Genomic DNA, 27,696 nt, shown 5'->3' with positions numbered 1-27,696 from the left:
TATTTTATCAGTTGGTCTGTGCCCATTGAACTGGCTAGTACCTAGTTTTTCAAGCAGGGAAGCATGTTGCCCTTTGAGCATGTACTGATTTTAATCTTTTAACATCGGCTGGTATTCACCATATTTTTATTAAATCTAACATGTAAACCATATATTATGATGTTACCACTTTAATTAGTGTGCTAGTTTCAACTACTTAGCAGAATGTAAGTATTCTCCACATGTTTTTCTAATTAACAGTCACAATTTTAACCTTTCTTGCCTTAATCTAACGTGGAAATACTTCATTCTAGGCACTGAAGATGTTCTGAATTAGAACGAAAACGTTTTGCACGACATTTTATGAAGTTTTTGTAATAAATCATTTTATACCAGTATACAACTTGAAGTTTTTACTTCTGTATGAGTTTTTTAAACTATGGTATACAGCCAACTATTGGAATTTTTCCATTGATTTAAATTTAACTCGGCACCTGCCACGTGGCTTTGCAAGACGTCAACTGCCACGTGGGGTGCTCACAGCACCCCTTAAACATTTTCTGTGATCTACTTGTTTATAAACAAAATAATGTGTTGAGTTATACAAGAATATAAAAAAACATGATTTATTATTTTATTAGCTAATAATATATTATAGAAGTTAAGAAATAAAATTAAAAAGGTGTTATAAGCAAATTAGCAAGTATCAACCCATGAAATAGAAGTGAAGTAAAATATCCAAAAAAAATTAAGATTTATTGAGTATAGAGACTATATTAATAATTTAAATCAGTTATTACAATAAAAAATGTAAATCTGACCTGTTTACTAAAAACACAAAAAAAAATTTAAAACTTAAACTGCCAGATGATGACACCCCGATTCGACTTTAGAGCTACAAGTTCAGAATAACACTAAATAACCACTTCAAACGCAAACAGATCTATGCTATATAATATTATAGAAAGCTACTATGACGCACAGCACGGTTAACAAACTTGAAATACCAAATATTTAATGAAAATGTGTTATGGGGTGCTGGTAGCACCCCACGTGGCAGGTGCCGGGTTAAAGGCCTTCCGCTCCCATCTTTATCGTGAATTTCCGTTCGTTGCGAACATCGAGAACAGATATGCATTTTTACCCATAGCCCATAGCTAGAACACGTATCACAACATGAATTTCACATTGATGGTAACATCAATGTTGACCTCCATCTTCGAAGGCTGCTAGACCGACACTGAGCAATGCAGCGAGGTGAAAGTGGTGGAGTAAGAGAGAGAAAGAGAGAGTTGATGTATCAGGCAGTGTTGCCAGATTTCTCCCAACACGTCACACTCTTTCTCAGCGGCAGTAATAAAAAGTTTAGAATATAAAAAACATGCATTTTACCAGTTTAAAGCACCATCCCAGAATCCCGACCTTCATCAACTCTTCTTCCGTGTAGTCCTTTTTAAAATGTTTGTAAAAATTAATCGTTATTGCAGCAGATGGCATATACTTCGACTTTAGATTTTCCACCTGGTGAGTGAAAAGGTTTTCGAAGTGTCTTCTAAGTTTTTGCATATTATTATAGTAAACCAACGATTCATCTATAACATCTTCGCGAATTTGTGGGATAAGTTTATTTAGAATAACTTCCTCTTCTTTGAAATATACTGGAGATCGTTCGAAAGCTGGGTGTCTGAAAAAAGAACTATATAAGTAGTATTCGCGCTGTATAACCTGAACGTATTCATAGTAAGTTCGGGATTAGTTTCCAAGACGCAGACGTTAACGTAAACTTATCCTGGACATGTTCAGGATTTTTCGCTCCACGAACAATTTTTGGATTCGTAATGTAATGACGGGTTGCATACATTAAGGTTAGAGAAGCAAGCCTTTTCCTGTCCGTTTCTTATTTCGACATCAATGTCAACAAAAAATGCAAATGCAACAAATTTGTATGTCAATAAAGAGAACAATAATAACAGCAACGGGCAAAGGTTTAACTTTCTATTCAATGCCTTTCTTAGAAGTTAGAAATTTGATTAGCGTCTTTATTATTTCGACAATATAATTTGTAATTTCCACGCCGAAATCCGACTTAAATTTTTGTAGAGAGTAAAAGATTGTTGAGTTACTTGGAAGTTGGAGCTTGTTGTTTAGATATAAAAATTACCTTTAACTTCCTGAGGGTTGAACATTATCTGAAAGAAGGAAAAATTTAGTAAAGCAATCATTTCAAATTTTGATATATGTATTGAATTTGATAGGTTGTGGCATGATACTATAAATAACATTTGTTGTGGCATTATGTGGTGGTTTATTACATCACAAAAATAATGAAATATAACAAGACAAAAGAAATATACCTTATACTGAAATGATGGCATCTCCTGAGGTAAAATATTCCGAAAGTAAAATGAGCCTCCGTTCGGATCTCCGGGTGAGGACTATCTCAGGGGGAACACCATTATATGTTAGAAAAATCAGTATAGGGTCTTGGAATCTTGGTAGTCTTACAGGTAAGAGTCTGGAGTTAGTGGATGCGCTCAAACGAAGAAGAGTTCAAATTGCTTGTATTCAAGAAACTAGGTGGAAAGGACAAAGGGCGAAATAACTAGGTGAAGGATACAAATTGTGGTATGTAGGGAGTAGTAACACTAGTAATGGAGTTGGTATAATTGCTGATAGTATGATGTCAGTGAAATTTGTAATTAATACAGAGGTATTGAATGTTGTGTGTGTGTGTGTGTGTGTGTGTGTTTTTTTTTTTTTTTTTTTTTTTTTTTTTTTGTAGAGGTAGGAAATACATTTACGTATCATCAGGACTAGATGACCAGCCTGGTATGTCGGACTCGTGAGTTACAATACCGACTAAAACCCGTCCCCTTTCTTCTGCCTCTGTTTCCCCCGCGGACCTACCGTGAGGTATTACTGCGCGGGGGGAGGATCTAGATTTTATTTTATTACTCTTTCTTCATGTTGTCAAAGTTTTCTTCTAATCGTCTCTATTTTCTGCTCGTGTTCTTTCAATTCGACGAAGTTCCTGGAGGACTTGCATCGCAAAGGTGCTTATGGCATCCCAAGCTGCTGTCGATGAAAGCATCGTTCCTACTAAGGTCTCTGGTCTTATTTGTTGGTTGATGATAATTTCCAGAGAATTTCGCAGCAAGTTGAAACGAGGACACACGAAGAAGACGTGCTCCACGTCTTCACTTATTCCGAGACAGGATGGGCACTCTGGAGAGTCGTCATGTTTAAAGCGGTATAAGTATGCTCGAAAGCAGCCATGCCCTGAGAGCATCTGCGTCAAATAGTAATTGACCTCACCATGTTTGCGATTCAGCCAGAGATTTAGCTGTGGTATAAGACGATGTGTCCATCTGCCTTTTGTTGTGGAATCCCACTGTATTTGCCATCGTCTAATGCTGTTTTGGCGTTCTGTTCTTCTATGTTCACCTCTCTCATCTCTCTCATTTCTTTGTTGATAAAGGGTCTTCCTTTCTTCAGCTAATATTCCAATGGGTAGCATTCCGGCTATGACGTGTATTGCATCATCTGATACTGTGCGGAATGCGCTGGCAACTCTCAATGCGCTCAAGCGATACACTGATGCAATCTTCCTCCGTGATTTTTGAGTTCCGAGGGCGTCAGCCCAAATGGATATTCCGTAGGTTAATACTGATGTTATTACTGACGACAGTAACATTCTTCTGCTTTGTTTTGGGCCACCTATATTCGGCATTAGCCGTGACAAGGTTGTTCTGACTACTGACGCTTTAGCACTCACATATTCTACCTGCTGCTTGAAACTTAGTTTGGTATCAATCATCACATTGTGTGAGTGTGTGCTCCTTCAACAGGTCTGGGTAAGAATTAAAGAAGAGCTTCCTATAACCAATTAGGAAACGTACCAAGTGATATTCCAGCAGAGGAGAAAGTTATAATAGGAGGGGATTTCAATGCACATGTGGGCCAAGCCAAAACAGGATATGAAACAATACATGGGGGATTAGGTTTTGGAATTAGAAATGAAGCTGGAGATGACATGCTTGAATTAGCAACAGCATTGGATATGGCGATTGTTAACACATTCTTTAAAAATAGAGAAACTCAACTTATTACCTATAAAAGTGGACAACATCAATCCCAAATAGACTACTTCATGATAAGGAAAGAAGACATACATGAATGCAAGAACTGTAAGGTAATAGTTAGTGAGACAGTAAGCCAACAACATAAGCTGCTTGTTCTGGACATCGAAGTAAAAAGCGGAACTAAACAAAAATATCGGATAGGACCACAAAAAATCAAGTGGTGGATGTTAAAAGATGAGAAAGAAGGTCTATTCAGGGAAAGAATAGTAGAAAAAATATGTTGGAAAATGAAAGGAAGCCCTAACACAATTTGAAAAAAAAAATGGCCAATAATATTAGAGAGGCGGCTATTGAAATACTTGGGAAAACGTCAGGAAAGAAGTTTGAGGATAAAGAGACTTAGTGGTGGTCAAATGAAGTACAAGGAAAAATAAAAGAGAAGGGAAAATTATATAAAAAGTGGAAAGAAACCAGATCGGAAATAGATCTCCAAACTATATGGTCGCCAAAAAGGAAGTGAAAGTAGCAGTAGCAAAAGCTAAAGCAGAAGCGTATCCAAACCCTTCAAGCGTATACGATCAACTCGATACCAGGGAAGGCGAAGCAAATATATATGAAATAGCCAAAGAGAGAGCAAAGAAAGCAAGAGATTTTAATCATATTAGATGTATACGAGATGAAAATAATAAAATACTAATTCACGAAAAGGATGTCAAAAAGAGATGGAGAAAGTATTTTGACAGTTTATTAAATCAAGAATTTGACAGAGAGCCTGTGGAGTTAATGGAGACAGTAACAACATTGGATACCAGAATAACAAACGAGGAAGTGGCTCAAGCACTTCAAAAAATAAAGAAAGGAAAAGTATTCGGACCAGATGACATTCCTGGGGAAGTATGGAGAGCATTGGGAGAGACAGTAATAAGTTGGCTAGCAGGTCTATTTAATAGAATTGTGGAAGTTGGACAAATGCCAGACGAAAGGAGAAACAGTATATTAGTACCTGTCTACAAAACAAGGGAGACATACAATAATGTACAAACTACAGGGCTATAAAACTACTTAGCCACACCATGAAAATATGGGAGAGAGTAATTGATAGACGGAAACGTGAAGAAACCGAAATATCCGATAATCAATTTGGCTTTATGCAGGGCAGATCAACAACAGATGCAATTTTCATTGTAAGACAACTGATGGAAAAATACAGGAATAAAGAGACCAACGCTCATATGGTATTCATTGATCTTGAGAAAACATATGATAGAGTTCCTCGAGAGATTCTGTGGTGGGCACTCAATAAGATAGGAATCCCTGGCGAATATGTAAAGATTGTGAGAGATATGTATGAGGGAGTAACGACTAATGTTAGGACAGGTGTGGGAGAGACTGATAAATTTCAGGTGAAAGTAGGATTGCACCAAGGCTCGGTGCTTAGTCTAATTTATTCTCATTAGTTTTGGACCAGATAACAGCGAAACTACAGGGTATCGTTCCATGGTGCCTAATGTATGCTGATAATGTAGTGTTAATAGGAAATAGTGAAAGAGACTTAGAACAAAAACTAGAACAGTGGAGACAAGCTCTTGAGGAAAAAGATTTAAAACTTAGTAGGACAAAAACAGAGTATTTGGAATGTTCATTTAAAGATGGATTTACTACAAATATAATGGTATCTTTGGATGGTGAAATGTTTGTGAAAAGCAATAGTTTTAAGTACGTAGGATCGGTATTACAGAGTAATGGAGAAATAGATGGAGATGCATGCAGTAGAATTAGGGCTGGATGGATAAAGTGGAAAAAACAAGTGGTGTGTTGTGTGACAGAAAAATTCCAATGAAGCTGAAGGGGAAATTCTATAAAACAGCCATAAGACCGGCTATGATGTACGGAACTGAATGTTGGGCAGTGAAAAGAAAGAGGAACAACGAATGCATGTGGCGGAAATGAGAATGCTTAGATGGATGAGTGGAGTGATAAAGAAGGATAAGATTAGAAATGAGTATACAAAGTCGCCAATGAAGAAGTACTACGGAGGATGAACACAACCGCAGATTTAGTCAACATCGTGAAGGGCCGTAAGCTGCAGTACTGGGGGCATATAATGAGAAATCAGGGCAGATACAAGCTACTCCAGTGCATTTTACAAGTTAAAATTGAAGGAAAAAGGGCCCCAGCACGAAGAAGAATATCCTGGCTTGCTAACCTGAGAGCATGGTATAGAAAGACCTCAACACAATTATTCCGTATAGCAACTAACAAAATCATCATAGCCAGAATGATCGCCAACGTTCGGAACGGACAGGCACCCTAAGAAGAAGACCTACCAAATCAAAATTTCATCAGAGTATCAGAGGATTGCCCGTGTATAAACATTTAAGGTTATATTCATTTAGTCTATTTGAGTAAAATTATTCTAAGTTTGTTATTGGAAATTGGAACTTCATAATTTAAAATTTGATTGTTTTTTAAGTTGTCTATTAATAAAGCAAAATAAACAAATCTTGTATTTAAGAGGAAAGGAACATTTTGACGCCTGTCAAAGTTTTCAATGTATTTTAAATGTAATAATTTTTTTCGAATCCTGAGAAAAATAATAAATATTTTTGAAAAATTTAAACGCAGAATGAAAGGTTACTTTATTACCGAAGGCCGAAAGTCCCTTAGAATGAATAAAAAGTTTCTTTTGAATGAGATATTTGAAATTAAAAATCACACTACATTTTCTCTTAGATTTTCACAACATTATAGAAGTTTTCAGGGACTTTCGGCCCTCGGCTCGGTAAGAATGTAATCTTTCCTTCAGCGTTTAAATTTTTCAAAAATACTTATTAGTTTTCTCAGGATTCGAAAAAAATGAATCCCCATTTAAATACCATTGCAGCCGAAAATACGTAACCATCCCCTTAAGAAATACAGTAATCACCACAATAACTAAGTAGATAAACAAATGACCTAATTTCAGTAAAATTTTTAAATAAATATGAACAAACTATTTACATTATACTGGAATTCTGATGTAGGTACAATAATTTACAACTAAAAAGTAGGTATAAACAAAAATACAAAAAATTTAAAACCAAGGAAAAATAATATTTTTATATTTAAATAGAAGCAATTAAAACCATGTTAAAACCATACAATTTCATCATTCACCTTTACCTTTTTTTTATATTTGTATATTAATTGTATCTATATTGTGTAAACATTGTTTTATTTTTTTAATGTCAACGGAATTTAAAAACGACTTTACGTTACGTTAGGCAGTTACAAAAACTAGTACCTATTAACGTTCATCATTCTTACGGTACGTCAGTGCTTTACGTATAGGGAGATACGTTGCGTTAGGTAGTTACAAAAACTCCCTAATAGCAAAAGGGTAGAGGAAGAAGGCGCAACTCTTGGTGTAGGGGAAAGAGGAGTGAGAGGGGCTGGTTCTAAAAGTTTGTAAACATAAAATAGTTGTAAAAAAATAATATTCTCACCTTCCTACATTTGGTAGATCAAAATATATAGGACTACGAAGGACCAGCAACCAATTGATTGCAAAATTATACGTTAGTATCAATAGGGGACAGCTAATAGTAGAATAATAAGTAGATAATAATAAGATTAATAAATCAAACTTAAATTGACATAGTTTATTTTTGTATTAGACACAAATAGTATTAGACACAAATTTTTACAAGAAGTAAATAAAATGGACAAGAACAGGAAATAATGAGAAATTAAAAGTAATAAAAGTTATTTTGCCAACTAATCACCTATACCTAATTTTATACAAATGTTCTTAACTATATTGACATGCGGTAGAACAAAAAAGTTTATTTATAAAACCGGCAACCCTGCAATGCTGCAGCTTGGTGCCGTAATTTTGTACAGAGGTGATGAGGTGATCAATTGGTACTTCTTCTAATTTAATTTTATAATTCAGGTACTTACAGTTCAGATGCACAATAACTGAATTTAATACATACTAACTTGATTAATAATGACTTGCTTTCATTAGAAAAGCGTCAGATTTAGCGTGCTTCCAGTGGGGAAGCGAGGAACGCACTTTTTACATCTTATTCGCTCAGAAGTTGGAGATGAAGTCTTTGTTTTAGGGGCGAAGGGAACTAGAGCAAGTTAGGTATACGATTTTGGGTTTGTAAATAAAATCAGACAAGCGCAGAATATATCATTAGGGCAGCATGTGTGCTGAGAGCGTAGGGTTTTAGTTTAGGGGGATAGAAAAATATTAGAAGTTATTATTAAAATATTAGAACTACAAAAACTATTGTACAAAAGACAATTTTCTACACTTGGCTTAAAAACCTACAACAATGGACAAATACCTGACAAATGGACCTCCATATAATTATTCAGGGCGGCTGCTAATAAGACTAAATAGGCCTAATAAGACTAAAATGTAATGGCCAACGTCCTTAAGGAAAAGGCACCGTTAGAAGAAGAAGACAACTAAAGGTTTTCTAAATTCTGTAATTACAACATGTACATACCTTCTAGTTTGGCTTGTGAGCCTTCGTTTTTGGCACGATCTATTGATAATTTTAAGGGCATGTTTTGGAATATCACGTTGAAAGATTTTCTTTAACATTTTAGCATCAAACACTAATCTATAGTCTACTTTACGACTTGTTTTATTTTTGCCCGCTTCCTAATATGTCTCATGTAAACAAACATGTTTTTTCTTTCTAATCTAATTTTAATCATTAGCAAAAATTTTCAGTGGCGTATCAACATTTATATTTATTACTGCCGTTATGGCTGCTTTAACACGACGATTTGTGGTTTACTAACTGGTACGGTAAAATACGTCACTATTTGAGACCAAAGTAATCTATAGCTTGTAGAGACTTCTTCTTCTTCTTCTTCTTCTTCTTCTTCTTCTTCTTCTTCTTCTTCTTCTTCTTCTTCTTCTTATTCTTCTTCTTCTTCTTCTTCTTCTTCTTCTTCTTCTTCTTCTTCTTCTTCTTCTTCTTGTACAAGTGTCCCACCCGTTACGAGGTTGCGAACGTTGGCTATTAACATGGCAATTCTGATCTTGCTTACGACACTTCTAAATAGTTCTATCGATGTTAGCCCGAACCACTTCCGCAGATTTTAGAGCCACGAGTGTCTTCTCCTGCCTGGCCCTCGCTTACTGTCTATTTTTCCCTGGATAATCAATTACAGTAGACAACAGATATTCAAGTATTAAATATTCAAGTAAAATTTAATAAAAAATTTTTGTCCTGGTAGAAGGTATATTAGTTTAAAAAGCCCCTATAGGGCTACAAACATAGAAACAAAACGTTTTCGCTCTGTAACAAGAGCATCATCAGTGGTACAAGAACATGGTGAGCCACCCAAAAATACAAAGGTTAAAACCTATTAAAAATAGACCGAAAGTCTTATATAAATGTAAACATCGTAAAATCCAAAGGATGGATATAATTCCTATGGATGTGGCTTTAGGGCAACATATGACTCCCACACGTGGTAAGTGGGTTACTAGGTAATAATGAATTAGGTCATTATGTTATGAGAGGTGACAGGCAACTAATGCTAACTGATGATGCTCTTGTTACAGAGCGAAAACGTTTTGTTTCTATGTTTGTAGCCCTATAGGGTCTTTTTAAACTAATATACCTTTTACCAGACTATGTAGACTACGAAAAAGCTTTCGACACTATAGAACACACGGCCGTAATAAACGCAATGAAAAATGTTACCAGAGAACGGCAGTTCTCGCCAGTGGCGCACACCCAAACCCCCCTACATGCGACACTATAATTATATGTATACACGAAATTTTCGATTTTCTAAATCTGACTGAATTGAAAATTGGGCCAACCCCCATCTTACAGTTCAAGAAAAGACTCACCCATTCATATGTCAACCATCCATTTTGGTCCAAGGCGTTTGGATTTTACGGTCCTTCCTATTTAGGGTCTGTTTTTCGTTCTCGTCTCCAAAACTCCCAAAAACTTCAATAATTTAAGTCCGGCTTTTGCGGCTTCTGATAGTACTGATCATTACCTTTCCAACGCATGTTTAATTTTGAAAATCGGTTATACCATTCAAAAGTTACCGAGCTCAAAAGTATGACTCAATTTTTATTTAAAAAAGGGAATATGTTTGTGGATGGATATGTATGTAAGTGTGTGGAAAAGTTAAACCGATTTGAATTTTTTTTTTCTGTGTTTGAAGAGGGCGTCAGGACCGATTCAGAACCGGTGTAGTTTGTGACTTTTGACCACCCATAAGCCAGCTATAGGACTTGGTAGGTACAAAACGGCGTATTTTTTGGGGGTATATATCTTCGGCTCAAGAAGAGACAGGAGAACCGCAAATACATCAAATCAATAGGATTTAGTTAAGCTTTCAAATGGTGTTTAAGTCGTCAGGATCAGACATATATAGAGTAGATAAAAATAATTTGTAATATTCAATTTAACTAATTCAATTTAAGGTGTACTTATATTGACTTTCTTCCTTACTGATATATCTTTTAGAAATTATATTCAAGAAAACTTTTTCTGAAAAAAGTCTAAGACACTGTTTTCATATCTTAAACAATTTAAAATTGTATTTTGTCGTTGTCGATTAAGTTATCTTAATAGTCTAAGATACGATATAAGGTCGATTTGTTTAATGGATAAAAATTATTTGATATGTAATTTAGCATGTAAACAATTACAAAAAACAAGGGTGCCCGATCTAATCTTGTTCTAACTATAATTAATTAATAATTAAAAATTACATTCTTTATAAATTAAAAAAAATCGAATGGGCAGATATTATTTCAGTTTTTCTAGGTCATTCTAAACAAAAAAGGTCTTTTGTAATTCTTCTCTAGAGTTGATCGTTTTCTAGTTATAAACAATTTAAAACTGAAAAAAGAACCAAAGATGACGATTTTCAAGGCTCAAAAACATAAGTAAGATATAATTTTTGAAATTACGAAGTACCTAAATTCAAGTTCAAACCTTAATCTATCAGTTCTTGATAAGATTATGACTTATTTCATTCTGAAACATTGTTTTTTAGTTGTTAATGCTCGTCTCCCCATAAGAAACGTTCCTCATTAATAATTAAAAGAATATGTTTTAGAATAAAACATGGCTAAAATTCTTATCGGGACCTGATAGAAAAAGCTTTGAACTTGAATTAATGTACTCGATGATTATAAAAATCATATTTTTTACTTGTGTTTTTGAGCCTTGAAAATTGTCATCTTTCTTTCTTTTTTAAGTTTTAAATTGTTTATAACTCGAAAAGGATCAAATTTAGAAAAAAAATACAAAAGACCTTTTTTTGTTTAGAATGATCCAAAAAATCTGAAATAATATCTGCCCGGTCGAATTATTTTTAATTCATAGAAAAATGTCATTTTTAATTATTAATTAAATATAGTTAGAACAAGATTAGATGGGGCAACCCTTGTTTTTAGTAATTGTGAATTTGCTAAATTACATATCCAATAATTTTTATCCATTAAACAGATCGGTGCAAATCGACCTTATATCGGATCCTCTACTATATTATTGATAGTTGTTAAACTGTGTAATTTTCTTTAAAATATAATAATTAAAATTGTTTTGCAATTTAACATTGGATAAAACCGTAGGAAAACCAATAAAGGGGAACAACATGGATAGAAGCAAGGGCGGTTACCAGAAATATGAAGGAAATTTGGCATCTTTGAAATAATGTAAATAAAATTTTTGTTTGGTAAATTTTTGTATACACCTTCCATGATACGGCAATATGTTTTATGTAAAAAGAATTACATTTTGTTTATCTAACAGTGTTATTATGACCTTAACTGTATTTGTTAGACCAGGCAATTAGCTCAGTTAAAAAAATGTTATCTACAGCTTAATTACGTGGTAGATGGGGGCATAATATAAAGAATAAAACAAACTTCTGGTGTGATTTCTTCTTCTTCTTCTTAGCCTTCTATCGTCTACGTTTGGACATAGGCCTCTCCCAACTCCTTCCATCGATTTCTATCCTGGGCAACATATTTCCAATCTGTTCCGGTTATTCTTTTAATATCACCAAGCCACCTCATCTTCTCATCTTCATACAGGGTGTCCCAAAAGTATTGGAACGGTCGAATATTTCGCGAACTAAACATCGGATCGAAAAACTGAAAAATACGTGTTCAATCATTTTCAAAAATCTATCCAATAACACCAAACACCAACCCCCACTACACCCCCTGGAGGTGGGGTGGAGGGTAACTTTAAAATCTCAAATGGAAACCCCTAATTTTTCTTGCAGATTTGGATTCGTTACGTAAAAGTAAGCAACTTTTATTCAAGACATTTTTTCGAACTGTGGATAGATGGCGCTATAATTGAGAAAAACGATTTATCCTGATACCATAGGTAAATTATAGAAACGGTCTAATATCTCGAGAAATACACTTCCAAATGAGAAACCAAAGAAAAAGGTTTTTAATACTTTTTGAAAACCTATCGAATAACACTAAACATGACCCTCCAACCCACCCCCTGGACGTGGGGTGGGGGGTAACTTTAAAATCTTAAATAGTACTTTTTAGTACAGATACCCCCACTTTTTAGTACAGATTCGGATTCGTCATGAAAAATTAAGCAACATTTATTCGAAACATTTTTTAGAATTGTTGATAGATGGCGCTTTAATTGGAAAAATACGATTTATTAGCGCCATCTATCAGCAATTTTAAAAAATGTTTCGAATAAATGTTGCTTAATTTTTCATGACGAATTCGAATCTGCAATAAAAAGTAGGGGTTGCTATTTAAGATTTTAAATTTACCCCCCACCCCGTCTCCAGGGGGTGGGTTGGAGGGTCATTTTTGGTGTTTGTCAATAGGTTTTCGAAAAATATTAAAAACCTGTTTTTTGGTTTCTCATTTGGAAGTGTATTTCTCGAGATATTAGACCGTTTCTATAATTTACCTATGGTATCAGGATAAATCGTTTTTCCCAATTATAGCGCCATCTATCCACAGTTCGAAAAAATTTCTTGAATAAAAGTTGCTTACTTTTATGTAACGAATCCAAATCTGCAAGAAAAACTAGTCGTTTCCATTTGAGATTTTAAAGTTACCCTCCACCCCACCTCCAGGGGGTGTAGTGGGGGTTGGTGTTTGGTGTCATTGGATAGATTTTTGAAAATGATTGAAGACGTATTTTTTAGTTTTTCGATCCGATGTTTAGTTCGTGAAATATTCGACCGTTCCACTACTTTTGGGACACCCTATATAAGGTGTTCAGTGTTGTATTGCTGCATTCCAACATTGTTGAGATTTAGGAGGGGATTAAATAGACTAAAAAAACTTTTTTTTTTAATTTCCTGCCAAGATTAATCAATATTGTTGATTCAAAATAATTTAAATTAGGTCATCAATCTGTATGCGTCCACTGCTGAACATAGGTTGTAGCCAGCCTAAACACGTTAAATTAAATAAACAAAAAAATATATTCAAACAGTGTAGTTATGTAGCAATCCTAAACAGGTGCAAAATTGATATAGGTCATAGGCATGATGTTCTTGGTGCTACTTTTCGTGATGCCCCGGTAAGCTACGGTCTTCAGAGATTGAAAGGGGTGGGTTTTTAAAATAACATTTATTATTAAAAGATATTATTGGGCGCAATTAATAAATCAAAATAAAAATACTGCAATGTGCTTATCCAAAATTAAAGAAAGTTACTTGCAGTGTCGTTCCATCTGATGTAGGTTGGTACTTACCATTGAGGTCGAAAATTGTCTGTACTCCTCTCAAACAATAAGGATAGGAGATGTAGTGTGGAAAAGAAAAAATACTGATAAAAGTTATAACATAATAGTCGTTTATTTATAAAAAAATTAGGAAAGTAAAAATGAATTGAAATGAATCAGTAAAATTAAGTCCTTCGCGAGTATGATTGTTCAAAAGAAAGAATAAACAGTTTATTACGAGTACCTGGTGACCTGGGACTGCATTGATGATTAGAGCTAAGGTGGATCTGGTATATCTCAGCTGGAACTATTGTTACCCAACACTTTACATTTGTTTGAATTAGAGTACTGTTTCACAAAATTTTATGATATGAGAATAAAATTCCAAAAATTTTTGTTTTATTTTTACAAAAAGGTAACTGCTAATTATTGATTTTTATTGGAACATTCCAACATTGGAACGATGTAAACACTGTTCACTTGAACATAGCAAAATTTTGTCTAAAAAAAATAAGTTTTTTATTTTTTATTATAAAGCTGGGAAACTAGCTCCGCGAACTTGTATTAATTTCTTCTTAAGAACAACATAATAGACTGTTCCTTCTAATACACGGATCTAGACACAAAACATACTATCGTGGTATTCACTGTAACCAACATTTGCTTTCTCACTAAGAAAACAGACTAAATAGATTGGAGTTCACTCCATCTGGTAACTCAACTTCTTACATGAAAAAACCAAAACTGTCTCGCGGACTAGACCAATCGGTCCGCAACTCTACTCTGACGTAGCTAGATCTTGACTGACTTCTCTCGTCCGAATTCAAGACAAGATCCCTTTCAAACACAGAAATTACATTCCCATTCTGGCAATCACCAGATAGTTATCCAATTAAAAGAAACCAAATATTTCTTCTACCAATAGAATAGACAGGGTAGGTTACTAAGTCACACCCCACTAAAAGCGTAGATCTTCTTTTGACCAATAAAAAAATACTCAATATTCGTAAGCAGTTTTTTTCGGTTCACATCAAAATGTTAACTCGGCTCTGTCGACTTAACCTCAACTCAAAGACACTTGAAAATCTTATCGTTACTACGGAATGTATTTGTATAAACATTCTGGCTCTAAAATAAACAGAATTCAGACTCTAAGACTCCTCATTAAAGAAATTATGACCAAAAAAAATCCTTTTGTAATCTGCCGCGCTAACGAACTGAAAAGTTAAATCATATTTACAGACGTGCCTTCAAGGTACGTATCCATACAAGGGTGAGCCCCGCTTCGTGTAGAAGCTCCACATAGTGGATACCTCGGTGAACCCCACTCGGCAATCACCCTCTTCGATTCCACCGGCTTGGGTTTATATGTAGAGGAGCTCATACCGTATGCATTCAAACTGGTTCACGAAGCGGGGTTCACCCTTGTATGGATGCGTGACTTTAGAGAGATAACCAACATCTGGTGCTCCATAGCCCTCTGAGTCACGCGAATCTTGTTTAATACCTTTATTGTAAATATTTCCGCTCCATAAGTGAGTACAGGGGCCTGATTCTAATTCATTTCGATGTCGCAATCTAATTTAGACTCCGCCATGACAGATGTAATTTATAGCGATTCTTATTCATTTCGATATTAGTTCCAACTGGAGATATTAACGTTATCATTTTGACACTGCTCAGAATTTGGGTTGGTCCTCCTGTCTATTGGATTTACTGGTTATGCAACCACCGCAACGTTTGTTGATAGTCTGGGCAAATTATCGAAAAAATGTCATTTTGGGAAAAGTTATTTACCAGCTATTTTATTGCTAAAATCGAATCTTAAAATTGCATATATTAGTAATATCGGATATGACAAGTCCGCAGAAAGTATGTTATTTTATTTATAAACAAATTAGCACTCCTCAATCTTATTTTTTTCAATTAGTGCTCTGTAAGTCCTAAGATTTTTCCTTTAAACTAAAAACACTCAAATAAAAATTCACCGCAATTTAGTTCTGCACAAAGTTATTTTTTTCCGATTTCCGTCAACAAAAATTTTACTTGGAAAATCCGAGTTTTCCCAAAAAAATCTGCAATTTTCAATTAAAATTTTAGGAAAGTAATTATTTATCAATAAATTAATAAATTGGTGACTGAAAGATTTTTTATACCTAGTAGATTATATATCAGGAGGCCGGCGACAATCTAACCAATAGTTTAGCAATAATTAAATTGTTAATTAAAAAATTTCGGTCGAGAATAACTATGATATTCGTATAAAAACGCTCTATATCTATTCAACGTACTTTACAGAATTGAAATTGGACTACATATTTGAGCGGTCTCAGGAATGGTATAAAGAAACAATTTTTTGGCTTATAAACAAATGGAACCCCTCAGAAAATATCAGATTAAATTAAATTAAGTTAACGCTCTTGAAAAGGGCACGGCTTCTTCTTCGAAGAAAAAAAAATCGAATTGAGTGGTTCCAGGTATAACCGGTCAAATTTGACCGGCATTTGCGACAGAGTTATAAACAACAGGATTTCAATCTTTGAACCATTACCTTTTTATTCCGGTCCTCTTTGTACATTCAAATTTTCATATCTTCAAGACACTCATGACAAAAAAGATTTGTCACCAAGTTATTTCATTATTGATAAATAATTACTTTCCTTAAATTTTAGTTGAAAATTAAAGATTTTGTTTGGAAAACCCGAATTTTTCGAGGAAAATTTCCGCCGAAGGAAATCGAGAAAAATATCTATGTACAGATATTAAATATGTGTACTCCAGATATTAATATTGGTATACAGGTATACATATTAAATTACAGTGAATTTGTATGTGAGTGTTTTTGGTTTAACGTTAAAATCTTCTGAGTTACAGAGCAACAATTAAAACAAAGATTTCGGAGCGCTAATTTGTTTATAAACCAAATAGCATACTTTCTGCGGACTTTGCATATTATTAATATATGAAATCTTAAGATTTGATTTCAGCATGTCCAGCAATAAAATAGCTGGTACATAATTTTCCTTGTTTTATACTAATTTTCCCAGATTATTACCTTACATCTTTCATTGAGTTGATAATTCACGTTGTTTCCTCCAAAACCAGCAAATTTCCATTAAACTCAGCAATATTAATACGTTTTGCTTTAGTTTTCCTTGCAAGAAACAAACAAAACACATCTAAACTAAACATAACCTCGCTTTCGGCCATTCATTCATGTCCGTGTCACAATAATTTCGACTTGAAATTATAATATCAACCACTTTTTTGGAGTGTCTATTAATTTCGATAAGTCGCTATTTTATGACATCATTTCGTTAGTTTAACTAAAATCCACAAGGGTCGCACAGTCGCATTTCAACGTCGCCATATTGATTGCGACTTGTTTTGAGTCGAAATTTGAATTAGAATCAGGGCCCAGGTAACACACTGTTTACAGATTTTCCTTTTGCGGCAAATGGGTAGGTTCGACTTAAATATATCGTTTAATTTACCACGCTGTTGAGGGAGCCCTATGTGACGTGGGAGCTAACATGTCATGTTAATCTCTGCCCAACAAAATTTCATATCCAATAAGAGCATTTTGATTGCAGCTGTGCCACCATGTTCACCAGACTTGCTCCCTGCGATTTTTTCCACAAACTAAAAAAACATTAAAGAGTGTTGTTCTTCCCTTAATACCAGGAAAATGAACAACATTATACCAAAAGTGCTTATAGGGAGTGCTTAGAGGATTGACAAAAGGTTTACATAAATGTACTCGTATGTGTGTGAACTGGTACCTGATGGGAGCTATTTTAAAGAAGACAACATACATTTTCTAAACATATAATAAATTTTGGTTAAGCGTAAAACTTGTTTGATACAGACAGATCTACCATATTTTGGAAAAACTCTTTGGGTAACAGGGGGGGCAAGTTCTGGATTCGTGTGTACATGTCGTCGTAGTATTCCATCATATATCTATCGAAATGTTCGACTAACTTAAGTTCATTGTATATATCAAAAATGATCGAGATCGATTTAGGGTCTGCGCTGCCGTAGTGTTCCTTGAACCTCTTTTTCTGTTGGGGGGTTCCCATTTTGGCCACTTGGATAGCCATCCACGTTGTTTTAGAACAATATATATCTGTGTTGTCTTTTTCGGCAAAACTCACTGTTTCTACAATTGCAGTAATATCATCCTGAAATAGAAAAGAACATATAAAGTAAGTACATTTGTACACTAAAACAAAAAAACAGTAGATCAGTATCCAAACATACTGAAATTAATTGAAGACGACAGTTTAAATATATTAAGTATCTTTTTACACCACCTAAAAAATCAATCATCGCAATTGCAACGATTTAAATTGATACTGTGACGTATTGGAATTTTGAAATGTTACACAGCCCCCACCACGATGAAAATCTGATCCATCGTCGTTATCATCAGATCCTAATAAAGGGAATTAAAGGAGAGATAGTCAGACCAACAAAAAAATACAAAACTGTACATGTTTCTATACTAAACTAGCAACTAGTCACAGGAATCCATAGTAGACAATCTCAACGACTCATTGAAACTGTAACGTGGTACTGAATACAAATCATATTATGTGGAATATTATTAACTAGAAAATAATATAACCAAAAAAGAACGTCCAAGAAGAAACTAGATACGGCTCAAAGCGCTAAAGTCTTATTGGGTCGTGAATGCATAAGAGAATTACTTAGATCTACAAAATATACACATTGGACTTAAACCTATATGATTATATACAAATTTTGATGCTGAAGAATCCCGACCAACAGCCTGACATTTTACTAGGATAAAGTTGAGAAAACGTAGTATTTAGCCAAAGTGACTCTTAGCTCTAACTTCAAATCTCTTGTGCAGAGCACAAAAACGAGATGTTTTTTTAATTTGCTTTAGCCTTTGCTATTCTGATTTTGATGTCCTGAAAGTAATCACCTGTGGAGTTGATCATTGTTCCAAGATATGCATATTGGTCCACTCGTTCGACATTGGATCCGTTTATGAAGAGATTCTCCTTATTTCTTTGAGTTTTTGATATTCTCATAAATTTTGTCTTTTTTACGTTAATTGTTAGACCGTATTCTTGTTTAAACTCCGCTATTGTGGTCACTAACCTCTAAAGATCCCTAATATTTTTGGTTAAGATGACAGTGTCATCCGCATATCTAATGATGTTAATGGGAACTCTATTTACCTTTATTCCAGCTGTTTCGCACTCAAGAAATTTTTTCAATATCTCTTCCGCGTAGGCATTAAAAAGAAGAAGACTAATCTAGCAATGCTAAAAGATCTCTAACTGCTAATATCAAACGTAAAAAGGAGATATTTATACTATAACTGGAGACTGAAAACTTCTTGAGCTAGTCACTCTACCAATGAACAGACTCTTGTTTCACATTGTTGTGAAATCTATAAACTGCCTATTCAGCTTACAGTACCCTGTTAGCACCATGTCTCTTCCTGTTTTTGCTTATTAGATTTGCCGTAAATGTTGGCAAATTCAAACCTTTTACAAAATGGGATTTGAAATACAGAACGAAACAAAAAAATGCTATAGTATGGTATACTTACATATCTTTTTCCAAATATACAAACATCTATACAAAACTTCTTCACTAAGGCTTGAACCTCAGGATCATCAATTCCAACCATATACATCACTGATGTAACTCCATGTACCAAAAACGGATAAGACTTCACTAAATTTTCATACTCTTCAAAATTCTCTAACTCATAATTTTCAATTTCTAGTATTTGTGAAGTGTTAGCGGGTGAGAAGTTATGTAGCAGCTCTTTCTGCATGTGAACAAAATGTTTATGGTCAGAAAAATATTTTAAAAATAGGTAGCTAGCACCCGTTTCAAAAATTATAGAGTCGATAATGGTTTGTTTTATTCCCACTTTTCTGTACCAGACTGTTTTGTTGTAACGGGTTTCTGATTCATCCACTATGTCATCAACGATGAGCATGGCGATGTCTTGCTAAAAATGATATAACTGTTAAAAAACAATCACCAATTTTCAATGGGAAATAAGCCACAATTTTACCAAGAAAATTATTTTATTATATTATATTATTATTTCATTCTGATGGGATGTAGAATAGCATTATGTTGTTTTATATGCCATTAGAGTGAAAACTTAGTCTTTTTGCTAGCAGTTGCCGCTAGGGCATCTATGCCATTTCGTTCGTTGCAATCCGGGACTGCACGCTGGGGTTTGTTTTGGTTGGATCAGGGAGAGCAGCATATGTGCCTCCTGATGAGAGACTAATAAGTTTCGAAACCGGTAGGGGTGCTTGCAGCACTCTCTGATTGGACTAGAATATGGTTCGGCTGTGTTTTCGTTTTGCACGAAATTGAAAATGGTTATTCATTTTTTTTTAATTTTTTTTTTATTTTTTATTTTTTATTTTATTAACGTTTCGACGCCCAAGTCGGGTGTCGTTGTCAAAATAAAAAATAATACTAATAATAATAAAATCATTTTTTTGGTAAAATTGTAGCTAATTTCCCATTGAAAATAGTTGATTATAAAAATGCCACAAGGAAATAGCTTCAGAACAGCATGTTCTTCTTCTTCTTCTTCTTGTGCCACTCCTATCGGAGATTGGAAATCATCAAGGCTACCCTGACTTTGTTTACAGCTGACCTAAAAAGTTCATTAGTGGTGCAGCCAAACCACTCTCTCAAATTCCGCATCCACGACATTCTTCTACGGCCTGGATTCCGTTTTCCTTCTATTTTTCCTTGCATTATATTTTGAAGTAATGCGTATTTATGACCTCTCATCAGGTGACCCAAATACTCGAGTTTTCTTCGTTTTATCGTTAATACAATTTCTGGGTCTCTTCCTATCCTTCGTATTACTTCAAGATTTGTGATTTTTTCAACCCAACTTATTTTCAGCATTCGACGGTAGCACCACATCTCGAAACTTTCAATATTTTTTATGTTGTTCTGTTTGAGAGTCCAGGCCTCTACACCGTATAATAGCGTGTTAAATACGTAGCCACTTAGCATTCTTAATCGTAGAGGGATGCTTATATCTCTGTTGCAGAAGAATTTTCTCATCTTTATGAAGGTGGCCCTGGAAATTTCGATACGTCTTTTTATTTCATTGTTTTGGTCTCCAGTTTCGTTTATTAAAGTTCCCAAGTATTTATAACTTGATACTTTTTCAATTTGAATGCCGTTTATACTAATATGTGCTGGTTGTGTCATGATTTTACTGAAGACCATATACTTGGTTTTTTTGATATTAATGTTTATGCCATAATTGTTGCAAGCAATATTTATGTTTGTAAGTAATCGCTGTAATTCTTCTACTGTTCTTGCAACTAGTACAGTGTCGTCTGCGTATCGAATATTATTTACAACCTCTCCATTGATTACGATTTCTTCATTTGCTTGCAAAAGGGCTTCCTGACAGATGCTTTCACTATATACATTAAATAGCAGTGGTGACAAAATGCATCCCTGTCTTACTCCTCTACGTATTTCTATTGCGTTTGATATCTCGTTTTCTATTTTGATGTTAGCTTTCTGATTCCAATATAAGTTGAGAATTATTCACAGATCTTTATTATCTATGTCTTTTCTTTCAAGAATGTCTCTTAGCCTATCGTGGCGTACTCTGTCAAACGCTTTTTCAAAATCGATAAAACATGCATGTACTTCTTGATTAACGTCTAGGCATCTTTGTGTAAGAACATTCAAACCGAAGAGAGCTTCTCGAGTACCTAGTCCTTTTCTGAACCCCATCTGTGTATTACTAATATCTGACTCCAACTTTTGATAAACTCGGTTGTGGATGATTTTTAGAAATATCTTTAGTAGAAGGCTCATTAAAGATATAAACAACATGTTAAATAACAACAAATTAATAAAATATCGTAATGAGCCTAAGAATTTTGCACCTTTGCACTCTAGGATGTATATAAAAAAAGAAGAACAACTTGGTGATACACAGTTTGAGTTCCGCAATAACCTTGGAACCACAGAAGGACTATCTAGTATTCAGGTTATGGTACAAAGATGCAGAGATGTCGGACATCCAGTTTATATGTGTTTTATTGACTTTGAGAAGGCCTTTGATCGAGTAAAACATACTGAAATTATTGCCATCCTTCAGCAGGTGGATATTGATGATAAAGACCTACCCATTTTTAAAAATCTTTACTGACATCAACGTGCAAACATCAGGATTGGCCGGGATACTTCTAAAGAGCTTTAAGTACAAAGTGGAGTAAGGTAGGGCTGCATTTTGTCGTTACTAATCTATTTCACGTCTACTCATAAATCATTTTGAATAAAGCAGTGGATAGTGTGCAATGTGGTATCAAAATGAATGGCGTCATTATTAATAATTTGAGATGCGCGGATGAGACAGGAAGAAGTTACACATCTGATTAATAGGATTACTACAACGTGTGATGAATACGGACTCAATCTAAACACCGCAAATACAAAGGTGATGGTTGTCAGTAAAACGCCAATACAACCGGAAGTGGTAACAGCTTATGGTGAACAACTGGAGAGAAATAACAGTATCATCTACCTTGGTTGTAATCTAAATAGGAATTGGGACATGAGCAAAGAAATTAGAATATGTATGTATAGAGAAGGCCAGAGCTGCATTCTTTAAGATAAAGAAACTGTTATGTGGAAACAATATTACTTTGAGTCTGAAAATTAGATTAGTGAGATGTTATGTGTTATCTACTCTTTTGTATGGTGTCGAAAGTTGGACTTTTAACGGATTCACTTCCCAAGAAACTGTAAGCCTTTGAAATCTGGGTGTATCGGATAATCCTACGAACAAGTTGAGTAGATAGAGTGTTTTGCATCGAATGGGAAAAGTTACGGGAAGTCGCTAGAACAGTTATAAATCGCAAATTTGAATATTTTGATACGACTCTTAGTAAGATTTGATCATTTTGAGCAGTGTATTTGATTGGTTTGACATTATATTATTATATTTATTATGACAGACAAATAATAAAATAAACAAACAACTGATTACATATTATGTTAATTCATAAATTTTATTAATAATTATTAAGGTCTAAATTTTGATATTATTTTGAATTCTTGCAGTTTTCGCATCTTCAAAAGGATTCTCTTCTAATCTCTCCAAAAGTGTACGATCTTCATGAGCGGTAGATATTTTTGACCTTCCAGAATCTTGCTTTCTTTCGAGAGTTTTTTGCTCTCTCCATCTCTTATTAATATTAAAAACTGTTGTTCTGCTTACGTTAAAATGGTTCTTTACGGCAGATAGTGACCAACCATCTTCTAATTTCGTTACAATTCTTGCTTTTAGTTCTTTGCTAGCATATGGAGCCATTTTCTGGGGTTGAACAGCATAAGATATCTGACAAATTTTAAGATTTGACAGTGACAGTGACAGTATGTAAACAATAAGTTGTTCTGAAGCTATTTTCTTGTGGCATTTTTATATCAAGTATATTCAAATGGGAAATAAGCCACAATTTTACCTAAAAATGATTTTATTAACGTTTCGACGCCCAAGTCGGGTGTCGTTGTCTTATTTTGTATTATACAGTATTATTTTGTATTTTGACAACGACACCCGACTTGGACGTCGAAACGTTAATAAAATCATTTTTAGGTAAAATTGTGGCTTATTTCCCATTTGAATATACTTGATTAAACAATAAGTATTAAAAATCCTTCAAAATACACTGCTCAATTTTTTCAAAAATACGCTTTAAGAGTCGTATCAGTTTTAGTCTGGGCAGATTATATCGGAGAATAGGCCATTTTTTGGAAAAGTTATTTACCAGCAATTTTGTTGCTGGAATCGAATCTTATGATTGTATATATTAATAATATAGGTATGCAAAGTCCGCAGATACTGTGCTACTTTTTTATAAACAAAATGGCGCCGAAAATCGTGTTTTTTTTCAATTTTTGCTCTATAACTCCAAAGATTTTAACTTTATATCAAAAACACTCAAATAAAAATTCACCATAATTAAATTCTGCATAGAGACGTGTTTTTACCGATTTACCTTGATGAAAATTTTCCCCGCAAAATGCGGGTTTTTCCAACAAAATCTTTAATTTTCAACTAAAATTTTAGATAAGTAATTGTTCATCAATAATTAAATAACTTGGTAATATAAAAACTCTTTTCGTATAGATTATAATTCCAGAAGCCGATGGAAACTGAATTAACAGTTTAGCAACAATTGAAATGTTAATTAAAAATTTACGGTCGCTATAATAACCACAATAATTAAGATACATAAGAATAACTATTATTTTTGTATAAAAAGATACTGTACCTATATAACGTACTTTACAAAATTGAAATTGGACCATTTAAGCGGCCTCAGGAATATTTTAAAATTATAAACAATTTTCTGGCTTAAAAACAAATAAAATATCTCGGTAAATGTTAAATTAAATTAAATTATGAAAACGGTATTAGAAGAAAACCGGTAGGATGTTTCTGATAAAAGATTTTTTTCTTTAATTTTGATAAGTAATTCCTGAGATACAACCGGTCAAAGTTGACCGGCATTTACGGCAAAGATATAAATAATAGACCATAATTTTCCAACTATCACCTTTTTGTTTTTGTCCTCTTTCTCCACACCAATTTTCATTTCTTTAAAGTACTCATAACATACATTTTTATAATAAAAACTATCGATATTACGAGTGAAAATTGCCAAAAATAGCAAAATTCCAATCAAAAATTAATTAGATTGGAGAAAATGTAATCTCAAAGTTCAAAATCGGTATACGTAAAAAAATGCATTTTCTCGGCTTCCCATGGAGCAATTTTCTTCATTCTTTTTTTTCCCAAGTAACTCGAGTAGAGCCATCTAACTAACGCATTATTAAATGTCAAACTTTCTTTCGTTTTGTTATAATAAATTAAATTATTTATTATAACAAATTTTTTTAATTTGTTTAAGTAAAGATTGTTTAAATAATTATACAGCTTTCAAATGAGAATATTTGTGTTTTAAATGTTAAAAGGTACACTTGTTGTAAGTTTATTTAAAAAAAGTCTACAACTGGAAAAATATGTAGTTTTCTTTTCTTATAAATAAACTAATCTACTATATCAAAACAAAAGCAAGTTTGACATTTAATAATGCATTAGTTAGATGGCTCTACTGGAGTTACTTGGGAACAAAAAAAGAATGAAGAAAATTGCTCCATGTGAAGCCGAGAAAATGCATTTTTTTAACGTATACCGATTTTGAACTTTAAGATTAAATTTTCTCCTACCTAATTTTTGATTGGAATTTTGCTATTTTTTCACTCGTAATATCGATAGTTTTTATTATAATAATATATGTTATGAGTATTTTAAAGAAATGAAAATTGGTGTAGAGAAAGAGGACAAAAACAAAAAGGTGAGTGTTCGAAAATTATGGTCCTATTGTTTATATCTTTAACGTAAATGCCGGTCAACTTTGCCCCGTTGTATCTCAGGAACCACTCATCAAAATTAAACGTTTTTTCTTTTGAAAGAAACATCCTACCGGTTTTTTCTAATACCGTTTTCATAATTTAATTTAATTTAATTTAATATTTACCGAGATATTCTATTTGTTTAGAAGCCAAAAAATTGTTTATAATTTTAAAATATTCCTGAGGCCGCTTAAATGGTCCAATTTTAATTCTGTAAAGTACATTATATAGGTAAAATTTATAGTGTCTTTGTATAAAAAAATAATGGTTATTCTTATGTATCTTAATTATTGTGGTTATTATAGTGACCGTAAATTTTTAATTAACATTTCAATTGTTGCTAAACTGTTCATTCAATTTCCATCGGCTTCTGGAATTATAATCTATATGAAAATAGATTTTCCATTTTCCGGGGAAAATTTTCGTCAAAGTAAATCGGGAAACCACGCCTCTATGCAGAATTTAATTTCGGTGAATTTTTATTTGGGTGTTTTTGGTGTAAAGTTAAAATCTTTGGAGTTATAGAGCAAAAATTGAAAAAAACACGATTTTCGGGCGCCATTTTGTTTATAAAAAAAGTAGCACACTATCTGCGGACTTTGCATACCTATATTATTAATATATACAATCATAAGATTCGATTACAGCAATAAAATTGCTGGTAAATAACTTTTCCTTGTATTTTGCTAATTAGCCCAGAGTATTTGTTTAGGAACCAGCTGGAGATATGAAAATATCCGAGTAGCTGGACTTTCAACTCACTCTGCTACCTGTTATCTCTATAGAATCTAATCTTCTTCTTCTTTTACTTCTTGGAGATCTTTCGATGTGTTTAATTCTGAAGCTGCCTCTGGTTAATTTCCTGGGAGGTAGATTGCCAACTATCCCTCCATCTTTTAGGTGGTCTTCCGGGGGTCTTGAACCGAGCGGGTTATTTTCTAGGGCAATTTTTGGGAGTCTGTTCTCATCCATTCATCTTAGATGGTTGTACCACGTCCTCTTGCGCTGCCTTCTCCATCTTACAATATCTTGAATTTTGCATTGCCCTCTAATGTTTGTATTTCTCACCCTATCTCTTTTTGTTTTCCCCACTATTGTTCTTAGGGTTTGCATTTCGGCAACCCTTAGCATCTGTTTCGTTTTGGTTGTGTCTTCGCGCACTTCTGTGCCATATGTCATGAGCGGTCGTATACAAGTCTTGTAGTTTCTAATTTTACTATTTGTGCGCATATACGGATTTGACCAGACTATCTCCCGCAGACATCCCGGCAATGCAGATGCAAAGGACCGACTCATCAGGTCCTTTAATGGGTCGTGGGTGCTTGATATATCTAGACCCAGATATCTGAATTACACCACCTGTTCTATGGGGCTGTTTTCAACTACTAACTTACATCTGAGCGGATCTTTTGCTATTGTCATACATTTAGTTTTGTTGTTAGAAACGTTCTACAGGGTGTAACAAAAATACAGGTCATAAATGAAATCACATATTCTGGGACCAAAAATAGTCCGATTGAACCTAACTTACCTTAGTACAGATATGCATACAAAAAAAGTTACAGCCCTTTGAAGTTACAAAATAAAAATCGATTTTTTCCAATATACCGAAAACTGCATTTCGTTCGTTGCAATCCGTGACTGGACGCCGGGGTTTGTTTTGGTTGGATCAGAGAGAGCAGCATATGTGCCTCCCGATGAGAGACTAATAAGTTTCGAAACCGGTAGAGGTGCTTGCTGCACTCCCTGATTGGACTAGAATATGATGCGGCTGTATTTTTGTTTTGCAACGAAATTGAAAATGGTTATTCATTTTTGATATCGAAAACTATTTGAGGTTTCTTATTGAAAATGGGCATGTGGCATTCTTATGGCAGGAGCATCTTAAAAAGAAATTATAGTGAAATTTGTGCACCCCATAAAAAATTTATGGGGGTTTTGTTCCCTTAAACCCCCCCAAACTTTTATAAACGTTTCAATTCAATTATTATTGTGGTACCAATGTTTTAAAACTTTTTTGCCTCTTAGTATTTTTTCGATAAAGCTGTTTTAATGGAGATGCGGCTTCTTTTTTAATATGTTTACATAAAAATTTTATGGGGGTTTTGTGCCTTTAAACCCCCCAAAAGATGTGGCTTCTTGTTTAGTATGGTTCAAAATATACCTCAAACTGTAATTTATAAATAAATTTTCATATTATTACCAGGGCTCTATAATCGTACTTAACAGTATACAAATATGTGGTGGATTTGACAAATATTCAAAATATCTCGATAAAAACTAACTTTTTGAAAAAGTATTAAGAGGCAAAAAAGTTTTAAAAATACTGTGTTTAACTAACGGTGCCACAATGATAATTTAATTGGAACGTACACAAAAGTTTGGGGCGGGGGTTTAAGGGAAGAAAACCCCCGTAAAATTTTTATGGGGGCACAAATTTCACTATAATTTTTTTT

The 27,696-nt window shown here is 33.9% G+C and overlaps 2 protein-coding genes across 4 annotated transcripts in view; both read right to left on the bottom strand.

Annotated features, from left to right (window-relative positions):
- LOC126892035 (uncharacterized) overlaps nt 1–27,696 on the bottom strand; it is a 573,784-nt gene that overhangs the window by 159,460 nt on the left and 386,628 nt on the right. The window lies entirely within an intron of this gene.
- LOC126892030 (farnesyl pyrophosphate synthase-like) overlaps nt 1–27,696 on the bottom strand; it is a 46,766-nt gene that overhangs the window by 8,273 nt on the left and 10,797 nt on the right. Inside the window, exons 1-2 of one of the 3 annotated variants that reach the window (XM_050661445.1) lie at nt 8,564–8,744; nt 1,372–1,663 (exon numbers count right to left, since the gene is read on the bottom strand). In XM_050661445.1, coding sequence (XP_050517402.1) covers nt 1,372–1,663; nt 8,564–8,661 — 390 coding nt within the window. In that variant the 5' untranslated portion in view covers nt 8,662–8,744. Of the gene's footprint in view, nt 1–1,371; nt 1,664–8,563; nt 8,745–17,579; nt 17,950–19,355; nt 19,767–27,696 lie in introns of those variants that run through there. The other 2 variants (XM_050661444.1, XM_050661446.1) reach the window with 2 other exon arrangements.

The sequence above is a fragment of the Diabrotica virgifera genome, chromosome 9, assembly GCF_917563875.1.
Source record: "Diabrotica virgifera virgifera chromosome 9, PGI_DIABVI_V3a".
Taxonomy (NCBI): Eukaryota; Metazoa; Arthropoda; class Insecta; order Coleoptera; family Chrysomelidae; genus Diabrotica; species Diabrotica virgifera.
This window is presented reverse-complemented; position numbering and strand designations above follow the sequence as displayed.